Source organism: Acomys minous, assembly GCF_964271855.1.
Source record: "Acomys minous genome assembly, chromosome: 6".
NCBI classification, from domain to species: domain Eukaryota; kingdom Metazoa; phylum Chordata; class Mammalia; order Rodentia; family Muridae; genus Acomys; species Acomys minous.
Window position 1 is genome coordinate 98,443,433 of NC_140487.1, and position 19,390 is coordinate 98,462,822.

At 40.4% G+C, this 19,390-nt stretch overlaps 1 protein-coding gene across 1 annotated transcript in view; it reads right to left on the reverse strand.

Moving 5' to 3' along the window:
- The window catches only part of RLF (RLF zinc finger), a 62,518-nt gene that overhangs the window by 34,654 nt on the left and 8,474 nt on the right, over positions 1 to 19,390 (reverse strand). The window contains exons 2-3 of the mRNA XM_084786420.1: positions 2,359 to 2,513; positions 540 to 621 (exon numbers count right to left, since the gene is read on the reverse strand). Of these exons, the coding sequence (XP_084642546.1) occupies positions 540 to 621; positions 2,359 to 2,513 (237 nt within the window). The remainder of the gene's footprint in view (positions 1 to 539; positions 622 to 2,358; positions 2,514 to 19,390) is intronic.

The window sequence follows — 19,390 nt, forward strand, 5'->3', positions numbered from 1 at the left end:
AACCATGAAACAATCAGTGTTTTGTCTATTTGTATTTGACAACCTTGAAGAAAACATCTTTCCTATCTTGGTGCGTCTAAAATTTGAATGTAAATCAATCTCCATCACATCTTGTCATTATCAACTTTAAACATTATCTAGACCTAAAAAACATCTTAACCCTTAAACAACCAAGCTTCATGGTCTTCAACTCCCTCAAAGACTTGAGAAGGAATAAACTTTATTATCTGAGTATGCCAAGAGTGCAGGTTAGTAGCTTTCCAATTAAGAAGATAACAGAGACAGTTTGCTACCTGAATAGTCACCCAAAACTCTCTATTATGTTGGAGCATCTTCTTCAGCCTTCTGGCCCAATCTATCTGACAGACATATCTGTGAGGCAGGAACTATTGAGGACATGCTTACCCTGTCTTGGCAGAGTTTGGCCATTGACTCTGCCTGCATAGCTTTTTTTTTTTAAGTTTCAAAGTTTACTTTGCTGAGCATAGTTAAGTTTGGGTATCCATGCAGAGAATTTCTTTGAATTAAAATGAACTCACCTGTAGAGACTGGAGGAATGGTACCCAGACTTCACAGGACAGTTCACTTTCAGACACTGAAAGCAGTAACTCGAAACAACTCCTAGAATACAAAATAACCATGTAAGTATATAAGGAGGCTACAATAAGTGCAGCATGAAAGAAATATGCAAGACTTTTATACTTGTTCAAACTATTTTACATATTTGTACTCTCATTTTTTTCCTTGAAATTGTTATATTGGTTTTTCAAGTATTAAAGAAAGCAGAAGAAAACCTGTAATGCTTTACATTTACATATAACATTTTAGAAATATATAAGCCTTCCAAAAAAGCAGTCATATCCCAAGTACTGTTAGTTTGTATAGAGGGGTTACCCATACCTATACCCCCAAACCAGATCAGGTCAGTGGGAGTTTAGTTGAACATAGTGACAGAGAAGGCTGTCACCCACATCAGTTTCTATCACTTGTAGAGGAAGCAGAATGATCAGCAAAGTGATTTCTTCACTTCTAAAAATGAAGCAAAAACGTTTCTTCTTTCTACCCTAACCACTACCTAGGAAGAAGTAACAGGAAAGATTTTAAAGAGTCATAAAAAATGTCAGTAAAGAACTACTCAAAACATCAATCTGGAAACACTTCTCCTCCACCTCATTGCACATCACTTTGCCTAGAGACTGATATCAAGTGGCAGGATGTGAGTGGGCCTTGTAGGGTGGGAATGCTAATGCCCACAAAAGTATGACGCAGACATTCAGCTGTGGTGAACAGAGCACAAGCAGGTGGGTTGGACATGTTACAGATTACCCCAGAATGTATCTCACTCAGTACAGGATAGAAATGAGAGGACACCAGCCTACACCTGCATAGTTGTTGACAAAATGAACAATGTTAATGATGCAATTTTGTCTGCTATTAGGCAACCTAATAGTAAAACAGCTAAATGACTATGTGCACTTACGGTGGCATTACTATACTGGTATTCATTCATTCTTTCTTTCTTTCTATCTATCTCTCAATTTCTATTGACAGGATTTCTCTGTGTGTAGCCCTGGCTGTCCTGGACTCACTTTGTAGACCAGGCTGGCCTCGAAATTACCATGATCTGCCTGCCTCTGCCTCCTGAGTGCTGGGATTACAGACGTGTGCCACTGCGCCCAGTAAAATTATTTTTAGTTTAAATGATATAATCAAGTTGCAAGGTTTCACAGTATCTTCTCCAAATTATATGGTATTTCTCAAAGATAACCAGTTTCCAGATCCTGAATCTATGATAACTGATTGTCAACTTGATTAGGTTGAGATTCCTCTAAGATGTGCATCTGTGAGGGCATTTCCACAAATGATTACCTAGAAAGGAGACCAGCTGAGGTACGCAGTACTGTCTAAAGCCTGAGGTCCAGAAGGATTACAGCAGAAAGGGAGCAAGCCCATTCTTTGGGCATTTTCTCTCTGCTTCCTGCTTCAGGGTGAGGAAAGGTCTGCTCCTCGTGACTGACTAAAACCCCTGAAACCGAGCCAAAACAATCCTTCTCTCAAAAGTTGGTTTTCTCTGGCATTTGGTCACAATTAACTGTTTAACACACATCTATACCCAAGGGAAAGAGAAGGAAAATGGGACTGTACTTGGAGTACAAACATGAGTAAGAAAAGAGACTAAAGACAGTTGCAGCTTTTGTTTAGCTGGGGCTTCATGTGGACTTCAACTCCTGGAAATTCAGGGCACAAGCTCTGAACAGAGGAAACTGATGCTCTACAGAACCAACAGTGCACTGGAAAGAGAAGCCAGGCAAATAGTGTAGTACTCAGTTCTTAAGTCATTTACATGCTGACACTTACAGGACTAGTCTGCCGAGTACTAAGAGGACATCTTCACATTCAGTAGTTAGAAATGGACGAGCGCTGGCAAAGCTTTGGATAGCAAGGCGGTATACCTCCAGAAGATACACAATGTGCTCTGACGCGTTCTTGTTGCTTGCATATTGCAATAAGGTCTGAAAAAACAAACACATTTAATCATTTTACAAATAAAAAACGAAACATATTGGTTCTTTGCTCTCAAATGTACTATTTGTTCCTTCTTTCCTAACAAATGCTTACAAACTGTCTTTTTAGGCAATGGTTTGTTTTAAAGGATTCTATATTCACCAACTCATGAGTCATCCTTTTGGAGTTAGTGGAATGCAACAGTTCTTCTGATGGGAAGAAATCACAGAGTAAAGCCACAGCAATCCTGAGCTGGCTCTCCCTATACATGTAGATTACAAGTAGCAACTTTGATTAATACAGCATTAAACTGAAGATAGAAAAGGAAGGAGAGTTGCCCCACACAAATGTAACAACAACAACAATAATAATAAAACTACATAGAAATATGTAAACAGTGCAGGATTCCAAATTTTCTATTAATGTTTACATTAAGGCTCACTTCTGAGCTGGGTGATCTGCACACCTCTAATGCCAGGGCTGGGAAGTTCTAGCACAAGGGTCAAGAAGTGAAAGGTGAATTTTGACTATGCAGTCTGAGGTCAGCCTGGGCTACACGACTGCCTACCTGAAAACAAAACAACAATAAAAGATCTTTACTATCAATTATAAAACAAAACAAAGAAACCTTTTAATGACGTGATAAACCATCATACTACATATAGTAAAAATGCTCAACATACTGAAAGATGTGGTCAGTATGCACTTGAATGCCCAATTAAGTAAGTGTTGTTCTGAATTTTCAGAAAAGCTATGTATCATTTAATCAAAATATACCGTCTACCAAGACAGGGTCTCATGCAGCCTAAGCTGACCTTGAACTTGAGTGCTGGGATTACAGGTGTGTCCTCCATACTCAGGTGCTGCTGTGCTGGAGATCAAGCAAGTCAGACAGGCACTCTACCAACTAAGCTACTGGCCACAGCCCAAGTCTCACTCTCAACTACCCAAGACTTGGAATTTGTTTGCATTGTGCTGATTCTTCCTTTCCATCCTTCTTTCCTTTTAAAAAACATTTTGTTTCACTTTACTTTGACACAGGTTTTGATATGTAGCTTTGGTTGGCTCCAAATTTAGAGATTCACCTGCTTCTGCCTGTAAGCACTGGGATTAAAGGTGTGTACCACCATGCTTGGCATTTTTTTTCTTTAGTTATGTGCATTTGGGCACACATGAATGCAGGTGACTGAGGAGGGCAGAAGGCGCACTGGATCTACTGTGAGCTATCCACTGTGGATGCTGCAAACCAACTCAGGTTCTCTGCACGAGGAGGACATACTAAGCATCCCCTCAGCCTCTTGATTTGTATTTTTATGCTCCTAAATATTTAGGCCCCCCATACGCTAGTTCAAATTAAATAATGGGGTCTCCACTAGGATCATGCTTAGCATTTCAAGAACCACTGAAACAATCTTTACTGTTTTATTTTTTATTCATTTAGGTGCTGCTGGAGACTGAACCAAGGGTCTTGTACTTGGTAAGTAAATTCTCTACCACTAAACTAAACTCCCATAGTTTTATCATTTTTAAATGCAGATTAGGCTGAATGAGTTGTACTCATTCAAATAACATAAATAACACATATAAACAAAAATCAAAAATCCTATCAGAAGCACTTAAGTTTTCTCATTCTTTTCTTTTTCATTCTAAAAGATGTCAACAAAGCTGGCAATAGGGTAAGTAATAAATGACAAAATAGGACCCTTTTACGTTCAGTGGCAGTCTACAGAAATCAAGTTAATAAAATTTCTTCTTTGTTTTAGTAAACTGCCCCCCCCACCCCCATAGGGTTTCTCTATGTTATCTTGGCTGTCCTGGACTCACTTTGTAGACCAGGCTGGCCTCGAACTCATAGAGATCCACCTGCCTCTGCCTCCTGAGTGCTGGGATTAAAAGTGTGTGCCACCACACCAAGCTCTAGTGGCATTTGTCCCACAAATGAGGAAACCAGATATGCATGTCTGAAAGAACACTACATCTAGCTATTTAAATACTCTTACAGGCTGCTCTTAATTCAAGTTTCAGGCAGATTACCACCAGAATATTACTCAAGCCCTTGCTTCATATTTGAAATCCCTATTTTATATTTTCATCTGGATGTCCTATTCGAGTCTCAAACCCCAACATGTACAAAATCAAGCATCTTTTCCATCAGAAAATATAATTTTTCCTTTATTTCCATTGCCTCATTTTAGGAAACAAAACTAAAAATAATTTTGAAAATACCACACCAAAGTTTGTTGATTCTAGATCAGAAAATAACCCAGCCCTCCACCATCTCCACAACCAGTGACTTATTCCAAGTCTCTGCAACTCATATCTGAGTTGCTACAACAGTTCTCTTTTGCAGATCCAAATAGCCTCTAGTTCTCAAGTGTTCTATAATTGCAACACATTTGTTCATTAAAGAATCAATGCATAGGGCAAAACCACCAAAACAGCTGGACTAAAAAATGCTAACACAGCTAGACTGCAATGGTATAGGATTGTGGTCTATGTTTCTGTCTTCTTTATATTTTATTTTGCGAAACTATCAAGAGGGAATAATTTCAAGATGGTCATATTTTATGCAAGCAAAGCATAACGTTATATTTATTGGGCATGCAGTATGGAATAGGCACTTTCCTAAGGACTTTCTCCCTATTATAGTCATGAATCACATGACAATGTTTTTTGGTCAACAAGGGGGTAATGATGAATCCAGAGATGGCTCAGTCACATTAGCACCCACTAAGAGTACATCCTGCTCTTTGCTTTGTTTGTTTTGAGACAGAGTCTCTGTTACGTAACCCTGGCTGTCATGGAACTAGCTCTCTAGACAAGGCTGGCCTCAAACTCACAGAGATCCACTTGCCTCTGCCTCCTGACTGGTATGTGCTGACACACCAAACTGTACATACTGCTCTTGTTGAAGACTGAGGTTTAACTCCTAGCATCCTCCACCCCTTGAGCAGCTTCCAACTGCCTTTATTAAAATCCCAGCACCATCTTCGGTCCTGCACAGGCACTGGCACTCATATTTACGTACCCATGCATAGACCTACAATTCACATAAGTAAGAATAACAATAATCATATGTGTGTGTGTGTATATATATATATATATATATATTTTTTTTTTAAATGGGCAATGTTAAAAAAGTGAAAAAGGGTTGGAGAGGTTGCTCATGTAGGTTAAGAGCACAGCACTGGCTGCTCTTCTGGAGGACCCAGGTTCATTCTCAGTACTCACATGACATCTGTAACTCCAGTCCCAAGGAATCTAATCATGCCTTCTTCTAACCTTTACAGGTACCACAGACTTGTATGCAGACCTAACACCCTTACACATAAAATAACTGCAAATTTTAAAACAAGAAAAGGAAGGTGCAAACAAGAACAAAGCATCCCCAGGAAGAGAATACAAATCATTTGGAGAATCTCAAAATGTAGAACCCCAAAACAAAAATGATCTGTGCTGGGATTAGGAAGAAAGGAAAGGACATATACTTAACAGCTTATCTAAAAAAAAAATTTTTTTTTTGAATCAGGCATGGTGGCACATAATCTCAGAGCTCAGGAGGCAAGACAGGTAGAACTCTGATTTCAGGGCTGGCCTGATCTACATAGTGCATAGCCAAAGCTGTCTCAGAATCATGTGTGTGTGTGTTGCCTGGATGTGTGGATGTGTATCACGTATGTACATGCTTAGTACCCTTGGAAGTAAGAAAAGGGCTTCAGATCCCCGAGGACTGGAGCTAACAGTGCTTGTGCATCACCATGTGGGTACAAGGAAGTAAACCCAGGTCTGTACAAGAGCAGCAAGTACTCTTAAGCAGTGAGCCGTCTTTCCAGGTCCCTATAGTTTATCATGAAAAAGCTACGAGCATTAGCACACTGCCTTATTTATCATAAAACATTTTTGTGGCTTTTAATGTAGACGTAATTTATTCGTACACTCCAGAATTCAGATCATGAATAATTAACACAGTATTTTTGTTGAATAGTCCTGATTTAAATAAAACTGGCTTATAGTTAAAATAAATTGGAGCGGAAATTTTTCTGTGGTCTATTATTTTTACTACACCTTTCAACGTTTGGATAAACAGATGCCTGCTACAACTTGCCAACATCTAGTATAGTAACTTGATGTACAAGTTCAGAGCCTAGAAGCAATAAACTAGATATAACATATAGTTTAGATGCACAGTAGGCTCTTATGGCCCCTAAGTTTAAGCATATTTAAGCATGCTAGGCCCTGGAAGGGGTTGGGGAAGGTGTGGAGTTGAACCTAGAGCTTCAAGCATCCTAGCCTGACTAGCAGCTGCCTGCTTAGAAAGAGGAAGCAGCTAATTAAAACCACAGCTCTTGTATTTGCACCCAACTCACAATTTCCATATAAGCTACAGAAGAGGAGGAGGAGGAGGAGGAGGAGGAGGAGGAGGAGGAGGAGGAGGAGGAGGAGGAGGAATAATTCATAGTCATAGCTATAAAGATAAGGTCTCTAGCCAGTCTCAGACTTCCCATTTAGGCAGGATGACTCTGGATTTCGGATCCACTTGCTTCCTTCCACTTTCTGGGAAGGTGGGATTATGGAATTACAGGACTGTTTTGTGTGCTACTGGGTAGGGAACAAACTCAGAGCTTCACACAGGGTAGATAAGAGCTTTACAAATTGCACTACATACTGCCCCTACAGCTGATTAAAAAAAGACTTGGCACTTCCATCCTCCACTGAGCTACATCTATGACCTTTAGCTCATTTTTTAAAATATGGCAGATTTTATACCTTAAATTATCTGCTGTGTAAATGTTGAACAGATGATCTAACCTAGTCACCTGACCCCAAAGCCTATGCTTTATCACTGTTCTTTATACCTCCTCAGAATACACAACTCTACTACTGTTTACATATGCCTTTTATTATGCCAAATTCTGCCTCTTCCCCAGAAGCACTACCTGTAGCATTTGCAGCCACTGCATCACGGTGGTCATTTGGCCTTCCTCCAGAGAGTTCACCACATCCACCTCCCATTCTAAAGTCACTGCTTCTGGGAAGAGTTTTCCTGCAATAGTGCCGTGTGACATTCACAACATTGCAATGCTGTGTCAGTTTAAGTAGAATGTGTGCCTAGCCTGCACACAGCTCTGGGTTTGATCGTAGCACCACCATAAGATGGACTCGGTTTGTAAGCCTGTCATCCCAACAGGTGAGGTATTGACAAAAGATTAGGAGTTCAAGTTCATCCTCAGCCACTTACAGAAGACCCCACCCATCCCTCTAATAGCAAACCAACCACAAGTGCTGGTAGTGCACTACAGAAATGAAAAGAGAGCTGCTGACTATGAAAGCTGAACATCCTAGAGCACTAGGAATTTTTTTTACAAAAGAGAACAGCATGCATTATTTTAAATTTGCACATAACACAAGAAATCTTGATCTGATTTAAAGGTCTCAACTCATAAAATACATACAATTTTAAATCTAGCTGGTGGTGGTGATTTGTGAGTTTAATCCTAGCAACTGGGAGGCAGAGGCAGGCAGACCTTTGAGTTTGAGGTCTCTCAGTCTACAGAGGGAGTTCCAGGACAGCCAGGGCTACACAGAGAAATCCTGTTTTTTAATTGATTAAAACAAAATTCTAAATTTGAGTAATGTGATTATATTGTAAAGGGGCAAGCTTTGGGGGGTGGGGGGGCTGCAATTGAGACTCATCCCTGAGGCTAAGGGCCAAGTTCTCAAATGCAAAGGTGTGTTGGTGGGAGGACTTGAGAGGTGATTAGACCTAAGGCTAAGCAGTGAGGACGAAGCAGGTTGACAAGAATCTGAGCAGGAAGAGAACAGCTGGCTGTTCCACCTCAGGAAGTAACCAGAGTAAATTAAAGTCCAAAGTCTGGAGCCTGTGCTGCTTCTGTGCCCCAAGACATACGCTGCACACTGGTTACAGCTGCTTCGGGTTCAGAAATCTGGCCTACTCGTCAGCCATCCACCTACACTTCTTCATCCACCCTGATTACAGTTCACTGGATTCAGTCCATGATGTCCCCAGATTATTTTCGATACTGATCCTGTCATTGGTCATAAATATGTTTTCGAGCTTCATCTCGTTTTCAGCTTTAAAATGCCTCTTGTTTTTGCCATAATAGTGGTGTATCACTAAATATGCAGAAATTTCCATAATGCATAAAAACACCACCCAGAAAATGTATAAAGTGAAACATTTTGTGCTGATGTTATGTCTCTACATTTATTGCAGGGCCTTCTTTTGACTTCATTTTTAGTTCTGCCATGTGACACCCGCCCCCCGCCCCCAAGTCCAGTATGCTAAGCACGAGTCCACTGAGTTATATCCCTAGCCACACTGTAGGTTTATGGACATCATAGTTTCTAACTTTTGTTTTGACTTTTTGAGGCAGAGTCTCACCATGTATCCAAGTTTTAGGCTAGCCCTAAAACTCACAATGTAGCCCAGGTTGGCCTCAAATTCAGTCCTCCTGCTTCAGTCTCCTAAATGCTGGTGTTACAGGTGTCTATTACCACAGCTTGCTCCGGTCTCTTAATTCTGAAGTATTATATTCAAAATTAAGATACATTCTCCTCTGTCTAAAGTTTTACTTGTATTTATGACAATCTTGTTGACTTACCCTGTCCTTTGACAGTTTCATAAGTCACGTATTAGGTACTCTCTTTGCCTAATGCTCACCTCCCACCACAGTCACGACTTTTCCCTCTACATTCATCTCTTTTTATTTTGTTTAGTGACCACAGGTTTGAAACTATCCACTGGAGCTTGGTGGCCCCATGACTATTTTCTTACAATGGACTATGAATATAATTTCTGGCTCCATAACTTCTGAAGCTTTACAGAAAATATTGGATTCTGCTCCAGAAAATTAATTCCAATTTACATTTCTATTATCAATATAAGACAGTGGCATACTGAAGAGCTATCACATCAGATAGCATATTTTAAATACAAATTTTAAAGTATGTGCTGAAGCTGGAGGAAAGGGGGTAGTCACACTTGTGTCAAAGATTCTACGAGGCCAAATGCCAGAACTTTGTGACTGTGGAAGTTAAAAAGCTAAAGACCAGAGCCAAATTGCCTTGGTTTTGTTGTTGTTGTTGGTGGCTTTTTGTTGTTGTTTGTTGCTTTTGTTTTTTGTCCTTTTTAAAGCTATTCATTGCTCACCCTAATGTCTATCTGACCTAACATCCCTGTGGCTATCAAACCCTTTAAATTGTACTTTTGGTAAACTACTAGTTTCCACCATTCCAAAAGCTAAGAATGTCAAATAGCTTTGATACCTGTAAACCCCACCCCCACCTTTTTGTTGGAACCTGTGGTCCTGAGCAACACAACAAATTTGGTAAATGTCTTTCTTTGTTCTATAATGAATAAAATCTCATGTAAACCACCTCCTCAATGGAACAGGGTATTGAGGGTGGCCTGAATCCATGTTCCCAGACCACTGCTACTCATATCTGGCTCTAGAACAATCTATCTCTTATTCTTTTTGAGGTATGAGGTGTGTTTTTGCATAGATAAAAGATCAGGTTAATGGAGAAATACAGCATCTTGCTTATTCCGGTTACAATCTTTTTCACTGTATTTTTGTTGTCTGTTCTTTATTTTTTGGTGCAGGGTGTGGTGTAGCCTAGGCTGGCCTCAACTCCTATGTTGTAGAGGCTGGCCTTGAATTCTTGATTCTACTACGTCCGCCTCTGAAGTGATGAGACTACAGCTTGTGCTACCACGCGCAGCTAACAAGCTTTTTACCACCATGCAGCTGAGTTTGGTATTTCTTTAATACTATAACAACTTTTAAAATCGAGAGTTATTAGTAAAAGGCAGAGACAAATGAAATCCAACATAGCGTACACGGTGAAATAATTTTCCAATGCTGTAACAAGACCATTCAATAGGAGAAAGACAACCTTTTCATTGACTACTGCCAGGAAACAAGATATCCACATGCAAAAGGGTGAAACTGGGAGCATCTGAGATAGCTCAGAGGCCACCAGGTTTTTCAGTTGTTGTTTTGTCTCTCTGTGTCGCCTTGGCTGTCCTAGACTCTGCACAGCAGGCTGGCCTCAAACTCAGAGATCCACTTGCCTCTGCCTCCTGAGTGCTGGGATTAAAGGTGTGCGCCACCATGCCTGGCTGCAACCAGTTGTTAATAAACCTGGGAGACCTGATTTCAAACCCTAGGATCCACAGGGTAGGAGAGAACAGACTCCCACAAGACGTCCTGGCCTCCACATGCATATGCAACGCTGTGGCATTCATACACCCATGTGTACACACACACACACACACACACACCATACACACGATACAAAGATTTTTTTTAAATGAGAGGAGGGAAAGCTAGGCTTGATGGTACATGCCTTTAAGCCCAGTAGAGACTACCCCCCAAAAGTATTAGAGTACTCAAATTCATAGAAAGAGGAAAAGAGATAATAGAGAATTAAGTGGTTAATGAGCAGTTTCATTTGGGAAAAATGAAAAGTTCTGTTGTACAAACAGTGCCAATTAATGTACTGCTGTAACTAACTGGACACAGGTGTGGAGACTTGAACATACAGAGGAAGTTAAAACAGAAAAGAGAGCTTGAATTCAACTATGAACATATACAGGGGGAGGTAATCCCCCTCAGGAACAGTCATAGGGGAGGGGAATAAGGGGAAAATGGGAGGGAGGGAAGAATGGGAGGATACAAGGGATGGGATAACCATTAAGATGTAACAAGAATAAATTAATAAAGGAGAGAAAAAAAATAATTTGAGACCAGATGTGGGAACAGAGCAAGCCCCACCCCATGTTAAGTAACATGTCATATACATTTTACTGCATACATTTTACATTTACAATTAATCTAAAAGTAGTCAACTGACGCTGGAAAAAGGCTAAATGGTTAAGGGCATTTGCTATCACAAAGGACCTGGGTTTGGAGGCTCACAACCATCTATTTCAGTTCCAGGGGATCTGAATAACCTTCAAAGGCATCAGGCATGTACACGGTGCACATACATACATGTAGGAAAACCCTCATACACATAAAATAAAAGAAATACATCTTTATAAAAGTTTAAATAAGGGGCCGGAGAGCTGGCTCAGTGGTTAAGAGCACTTGCTGCCCTTGTAGAAGACCTGGGTTCAGTTCTCAGCACCCACACAGTGCTTCAAAATCATCTGTACCTTTAGTTCCTGGGGATCTAATGCTTTTTTCCTGACCTCTGCAGCCACCCAGCATGTACATAGTGCACAAGCATACACACACAAGCAGCAAAACACTCATACACATACAAAGTTAAAATAAATTAACTGAAAGGAAAGGTTAAACAAATGAAAATCAACCATGAGCCTCAAGATTGTAGAAACTGGAAGCTGCAACAGGAAGGTTCTGGAGAGGGAGATAAATAGCTATCCAGTTCTGCTTTAGTGAGTCATCATTCCAAAGAGACTAATCTACATTGTCTGCTAACTGCTGCAATGAGTTTTTCTTTTTCAGACTGGCCTCATGTGCCCCATACTGGCCTTGGCAATGACCTTAAATGCACGATCTTCCCGCCTCCACCTTCCAGGTATTGGGATTACAGACTTGTGCCACTCAGCCAGGTTAATGGATTCTAGGAATAGAACCCAAGGTTTCCTGCAAGCTCAGCAAGCATCATCAATTTAGTTATAGTCTTAGGCCCCAAAGTGGATTTAAACCTGAGATTTACCATTTATGATAAAAGCATTATAATCCTACCAGTGTAAGAGGGAAAGACATGCCTTTTGGCTGTTTGAGCAGAGCTCTGCCCCCTGTTGACCTCTGAGCCGTCTCTCCAGCCCAAGCCCCACAATTTTTAAGACAATCCCTCTAGGATTCTTCTGTCTGGCAGCGCTGAGGACTGAACCCTGGGCCTCTGTTGAGTGATTAAAAGTTGACTGAATACTCATTTTGTACTAGACCCTGCACAGCCTTTCTAAAAGTTGGGGTGAAATATGCAGTATAGCAGTTATTTGCACAGCTATGCCTACAACTCTATAGTGGCAAGCAAATGCACATTATTTTGCTACAGTCACTAACACTCATCCACAGACTGAAAATATTGAAAATTTATCTTTTTAAAAAAAGAACCCCAGGCCGGGCGTGGTGGCGCACGCCTTTAATCCCAGCACTCGGGAGGCAGAGGCAGGAGGATCGCTGTGAGTTCGAGGCCAGCCTGGTCTACAAAGTGAGTCCAGGACAACCAAGGCTACACAGAGAAACCCTGTCTCAAAAAACCAAAAAAAAAAAAAAAAACCACCACAAAAAACCAAACAAACAAAAAAAAAGAACCCCAGGCTGGGCACAGTGGCACACACCTTTAATCCCAGGTCTTGCATGGGGGGCGGGGAAGAAGGCAAATCTCTGTGCAATAGAGATGAGTCTGAGCTACACAGAGAAACCCTGTCTAGAAAAACAAAAACAAACAACCAAAACCCTTCTCTGTTCTCCATACTCTCTCACCCTTGGCAAGTACCACTCTTCTGTTTCTATGTGCAATACTTTCATAATATAGTTTGAAAAGAGCAAAACGTGTTATTGGCAGCAAACCATACAAATAGGATGAGATAGAATCCAGAAATGCAGCTCTAAAAATATTACTCTCACATGGCACAGACCAAGTTCAATGGAGAAAGGGTAAGGGTAATATTTCAACAAATAGTGTTTAATCAGAAACTCAGTCTTGCCAAGCGTGGTGGCACATGCCTTTTGATCCCAGTGCTTGGGAGGCAGAGGCAAGTGGACCTCTGTGAGTTTGAGGACAGCCTGGGCTACATGGGAAAACCTTGTTTCAAAACACACACACACACACACACACACACACACACACACACACACACACACACACACACACACACACACACACACACACACACCCCTCAAAAGTAATGTCTAACTATGCCTCACACTAAATTAAAAATTAATTCAAATCAACCATATAACTGAATTTTAAAATCTTAAACTAAAATCTCTAGAGGGATAACAGGTTATCTCAATGCTCTTATGGTGAGAGGATTTCTTTACACAGATGATTAAAAATACAATCCAAAGGAAAATTGGAAAAACTGAGTTTAAACAAAATTAAGAATCTATGTTCTAACTGAGTGCAGTGGCGCACGCCTATAATCCCAGCACTAGGGGAGGCAGAGGGCAGAGGGCAGAGGCAGAGGGATCTCTTTGAGTTTGAAACCAGCCTTGTGTACAAAGAGTGCCCAGGACAGCCAAGGCTACAGAGAAACCCTGTCTCAAGCCACCCATCTAGTTCTTTGAATTAACTGTCGAAGAAGCAAAAGAAAACCTTCGCAAGCACATCTAAGAAAAAGCTTTTATCAAGGCTATAAACACAGCCTTTACTTTTCTCAAATCTCAATAGTATTAAAAACCAAAATCCAAAAAAACTAATCTTTTAAAATGCCAAAGACTTGAACGTACACTGAACCAGATACAGATTGCAAAAATAAGTATGAAAAAAACAAACAAACAAAAACAAAAACAAAAAACCAACTGAACATAACTGAAAAGGGAAACACAAATTAGAGCTTCAGCAAGCTACCACTAATTTTAAGTAGTGATAGCTTAAACAGTAGCCAAGCCCATGTGCATCAGGAGGTAGAGGACAGACTTCATCCATTGCTGATGGGAGTGTAAAATGACATACCCTGTCAAGGGATCCAGCTATTATACCTGGGGAAGGAAAAAGCATCTGTCCACACCCACAACACAAAATGCTCACAGCAGCTCAATAAATAGTATACACAAACTAGAAATACCCAAATACTTATCAACAGCCAACAAATATTAAAATTATAGTATATCCACACCAAAAAAACCAAATATCTATCTGTATGGCACAAATTTTAAAATATTCGTGAAAGAGGCCAACATATTCTATGGTTGTATTTACGTAAAAGCCTAAAAAATGCAACCTGTGGGCTAGAAAGATGGCTTAGTGGTTAAGAGCACTGGCTGCTCTTCTAGGACCCAGACTCAATTCCCAGCAACCATATAGTGGCCCACAAACTCCAGTTCCAGGGTATCTGCTGCCCTCTTCTGATCTCTTTGGCACCACATACACGTTGTGAACAAACACACAGGCAAAAAATCTATACACATATAAAATAACTAAAATTTAACTTGGAAAAAAAAAAAGAGAGAAATTATGTAGCTACACTCTGGTAATCCCAGGAGTTTAAAGGCAAAGCAGGATTACTGCAACTTTAAAGTCAGCCTGGTCTCCATAGCAGTTCAAGCCAAGAAAGAAGAGTAGCATTAAAAAGTCATGGTAAAAAGCACAAAACTAGAAAGTTTGGCTTGTTTGTATGATAAAATTCAGAAAGCTTAGCATGCTTTGGCATGTGTTTTATGCCATCCACAGCCCCAGTGGTAGTTACTTTGCTTATGCTATTATCCCCTAAGGACAAGCTGGTTGGAAGGTAGATAAATAAAAACACTTGGCCACCAAACACTGACTATTGCTCTACTGCAAATGCAATATGAACATGTGTTTAACGTCATCTTCTCCACTAGAAAATTGACTTACAAGAGGGTTCCATGGGGCCTTGACAGGAATCTGTCTTGGCCTCAAACCCATCCCCTAAAAGAGAGGGCTTTATGTACTGTACTTTTGTTAAAGAACATGCTAAATTATTTTCAAAGTATAATAAGGCAGTTTTTCAAATATGTATTTGGTCAGTTGGAAAATGCCATCTACTTCAGGAAATTTGGTAGGTTTGATGGAGTGCCACATGCCTTTAATCCCAACACTGAGAACACAGAGGCAGACATATCTCGAGTCTCACACCAGTCAGAACACATACTGATACCCTGTCTAAAATAAAATATATACAAAAACCTATAGTGAATTGATGGTCAGCCTGAAACACAGGTCTTAGTGCGAGCAAGATGGCTTAGTGGGTAAAAGTGCTTGTCATTAAGGCTGATAACTTGAGTTTGGTCCCCGAGACCTACATTGCAGATGAACATTGACTCATGAAAGCTGTCCTCTGATTCCACATAAGTGCTGTGGTGTACACACACACTCTTAATAGAAATGTATTTAAAAATTAAAATAAGTTTTGGCTGACAAGTAGATAACTTCCAAAGTTCTTTTTTACTTTAAACATAAAGTTCTACAATTATGGTAACATGGCTTTATTTTTCCCCAGGGACATGAATTTCTGTAGGTTATACATTCAAATAATTTTTGTATGTGAATACTTCAATATAATGAAACACACAGTTAGGCATAATAATGCATGCCTATAGTGCCAGCACTAGGGAAGGCAAGAGGATCATGAGTCTGCTTGAGCTAAGTCGAACCGGTTTCAAAAAACAAAAGTAGGAAAAAGAAACACATAATTTAAAAATAAGCAGCTAGCCAAGCTTAAGGGGGAAAAAGGCTTTATCCAGAACAATCTATGAGGCTGGAGAGGTGGCTAAAAGTCAGGTTGCTCTTGTAGAGGACCTGAGTCACACTGTGCTAACACCCACTCTTGGGCTTCTCTGGGATTCTACAAAGCCCCACACCAGAGACAGGAGTTTCTCTGTCGCCTTGGCTGTCCTGGAACTCCATCTGTAGATGAAACCCCGGTAATCCTAGCAGCGGGGAAGTGGAGACACAGGAATATGAAGAGTTCAAAGTTTAAGGCCAACTTGTGCTACATAAGACCCTGTCTCAAAAACAAAACAAACAAACCCTTTTGAGCCACGGAGAGTAGTATATGCTCATCATAACCTCAAAATGTAGAGGCAGAAGGGAGTAGCAAGTTCTAGGACAGCCTGAGCTATACAGCAAAATCACGAAATTAATATACTGGGTACTTTATCTTTTATCTAAAGCAATGATAAAGGCAATGGCATCGGGTCCTAAGCACCTATGCCTGCAGCAATCTATTACCTCTAACTCTAGGTATCAATACAGACGTGTAGAACCGTTGAAGGTCAATAGGCATTGGAATGGAAGATTTTAAGTGCAAACTCCTACTGTTAAAGTAACAGTTGCATTTACAAGTCCTTCCAAACAGAAATCAAGATTTCACTACAAAGAAACTCCCAATTAAAAAAGTAAGCATACCAACTTATGTAAACAAGCAATCGTAGTTAAATTAGTAGTAAGGCTTCCACTGGGATAGGCGTTTACGCTAGAGGTGTAAATGATAACTCATCCAGGGCACAAATATAATATTAATACTTATAGTTAAATACTGTCCTTTTAAAAAGTCTCATCCCTGGGGCGCTGGGAAGGTAGGTGAATTGGCAAATGGCTCTGGGTTTGATTTCTAGTACCACACAAAACAGGCATAGTAGCTGACTACTATAATGCTAGCTATCTAGACTCAGGTAAGAAAACTGAGTCTGAGGCCAGCCTGGGCTACAAAATGAGTTCCAGGTTAGCTTGGATTAGAGTGAGAGGGGTCATCATCTCTTCTATATATTTCTGGTTTGGCACTATAATTTATATGATTTATTAATATAGTACATAAGATTTATATTTGGGCCCAGTAGTACAAACGTGCAATCAATCCTAGGTAGTCTGGAAGACTGCAAAGTTTTAAGAATAGAACAGGTTACAGAGTAAGTTCAAGGCCAGTTGGGTGATGTTACTGAGATCCAGTTTCAAAATAAATAGTGTAAAGTCTAGGGATACACAGTTCAGAGTAGTGACAAAGAGACTGCCTAGCTTGTGGGAAGGCCTATGTTCAATCTCTACTGTCACCACACATACACAAAGATACATTTGATTACTTTGGCAATGATACAATAGACAAATGTTTGGAGATGACTTAAATCCAAAGTCATGTATACATCCCTTCAGTGGCACTCTATGTCCCTGTTTGCAAACCCAACAAACATCACAAAGTAAGAAAGCTAGGTAAAGGAAAGTCTAGGTCTTTCTAGTTATCCATCCATGGCTTAATGTTCCCAGAGCTTAGCAGCATTGATGCATAAAAGACAAATGTCTCCTGGCTGGGTGAGATGACACACACCTTTAACCCGAGCACCTCGGAGGCAAAGACTAAGGTGGGTTGAAGAAAAATGCCCCCAAAGACTAATACATTTGAATGAAGGATTAGGTGGTGTGGCCTTGTTGAAGAAGGTGTGCAGCTGGGGGTTAGCTTTTTTGAGGTTTAAAAGCTCACACCAGGCCAGTCTCCCTCATTCTCTGGCTGCTGCTTGTGGTTCAGATGTAAGCGCTCAGCTACTGCTCCAGTGACAGGCCTGCCTGCCACCATAGCCCTTACCATGGTGATCATGGACTCACCTTCCAAAACTGTAATCAAGCCCCAATTAAATGCTTTGTTCTTTAAGTTGTCTTGGTCATGGTGTCTCTTCACAGCAATAGAACAGTAACTAAGAGACCAAACATTTCTTAAAAAATAAATAAACAAACAAAACAAAACAAAACAAAAAGACAAATGTCTCACAGCCACAATCTATGACCACACTATATCACACTTCCCAAAAGTGTGCCTTAACTCTTTAGGACATAGTCTCCTTTGCTTTTGCTGTTATGTGTTTGCTTTGTTTTGAAGACAGGGCTCTATGTGACCTGGGCTAGACTCTCTATCTAGCTAAGGCTGGTCTTGAACTCCTGCTTCTACTTTACAGTAAAGCAATAAGGCACTATACCCTGCTATGTCTACTTCTTGATAACAAAGTATAGATTTTAAGATTAGAGAAGGTGTGATAACACTCACCTATAATCTCAACGATAAGAAGTTAATAATCTGAGCCATATAAACACTCTCTCTCACAACAAACACCTCAAGATTTACAGAGTAAATTTAACGATTAGGTAAAATTTAGTTTTAATGCCTTAAGTAACCTTTTAACAACATAAGTAGAATAAAAACAAAAGTCTCAGAAAGGTATGTCTGACTTTCAGTCTCTATATGCATGTGTGCAGACTCTCCTCTTCCCGCACATGAGACCTGCCCCTCAAAAACCAAAGACAGGCAAAGAAAGGCCTCTGCAAGAGAAGCCAAGCACTTGGATCTGAATGAAAGCAAAGCATCTAATGAATTTATATTGTGGATTTAAATAACCATACTTAAAGAGCTTCTCTGAAATATCTGTGATAACAACCAAAAAGCAACACAGACTGGTAGATTAAGGAGCTTCCACATGTGGAGACCCATACCTATAAGGCCAGCACTCAAGAGGTAGAAACAGGGGGAATCAGAAGTTTCAAGGTCAGCAGCAGCTACCTCGAGAGTTCCAAGCCAATGTGGCTTACAATGAGACCTTTTCTCAAACAAAAACAAACAAGATGGTGGCTTGGGAAATGGTCGTATGGGTGGGGACACCTACCATCAAGTCTGATAACCTAAATTCAATTAGATGGACCCCCCCCCAGCAGAAGAGAGAGCCACTCTGTCTACTGACCCCTATAGGCCCACTCATCTTGTGCACACATACAGACAATAATACCTAAGTAAATTTTAAGAAAAAATGTAAAACCAGCAACTTCCATATTTACTGTATTCTCAATAAAGTGCTAGGAACTTCTCTAATGTTAACATCTCTGTGACACCTACATTCCAGCTGTGGAGTCAGGTCAGACAGTCAGTGACCTGAAGATAACTAGGAGGTGCGATTTTAGGTAAGATAGGACTGAAGGTGGTGGCTCACACCTGCACACCTGCACTGGGACAGCTGATAAGTTGGAGGACAGCCTGGGCTACATAGTGAGACCTGCTCCTCAAAACTAAAGACAGTTAAGTCTAGAAGAGGTGACAGACTTTGATTTGGTCTGAATGAAACAAAGCACGTAAGCTTTGGCAGTCTTCACAGTCTTAAAATTAGTGGTGCTTCCTATTTATTTATAACTAACAGTGCTCAGATAGTGGGGTGCACAGAATGGAACA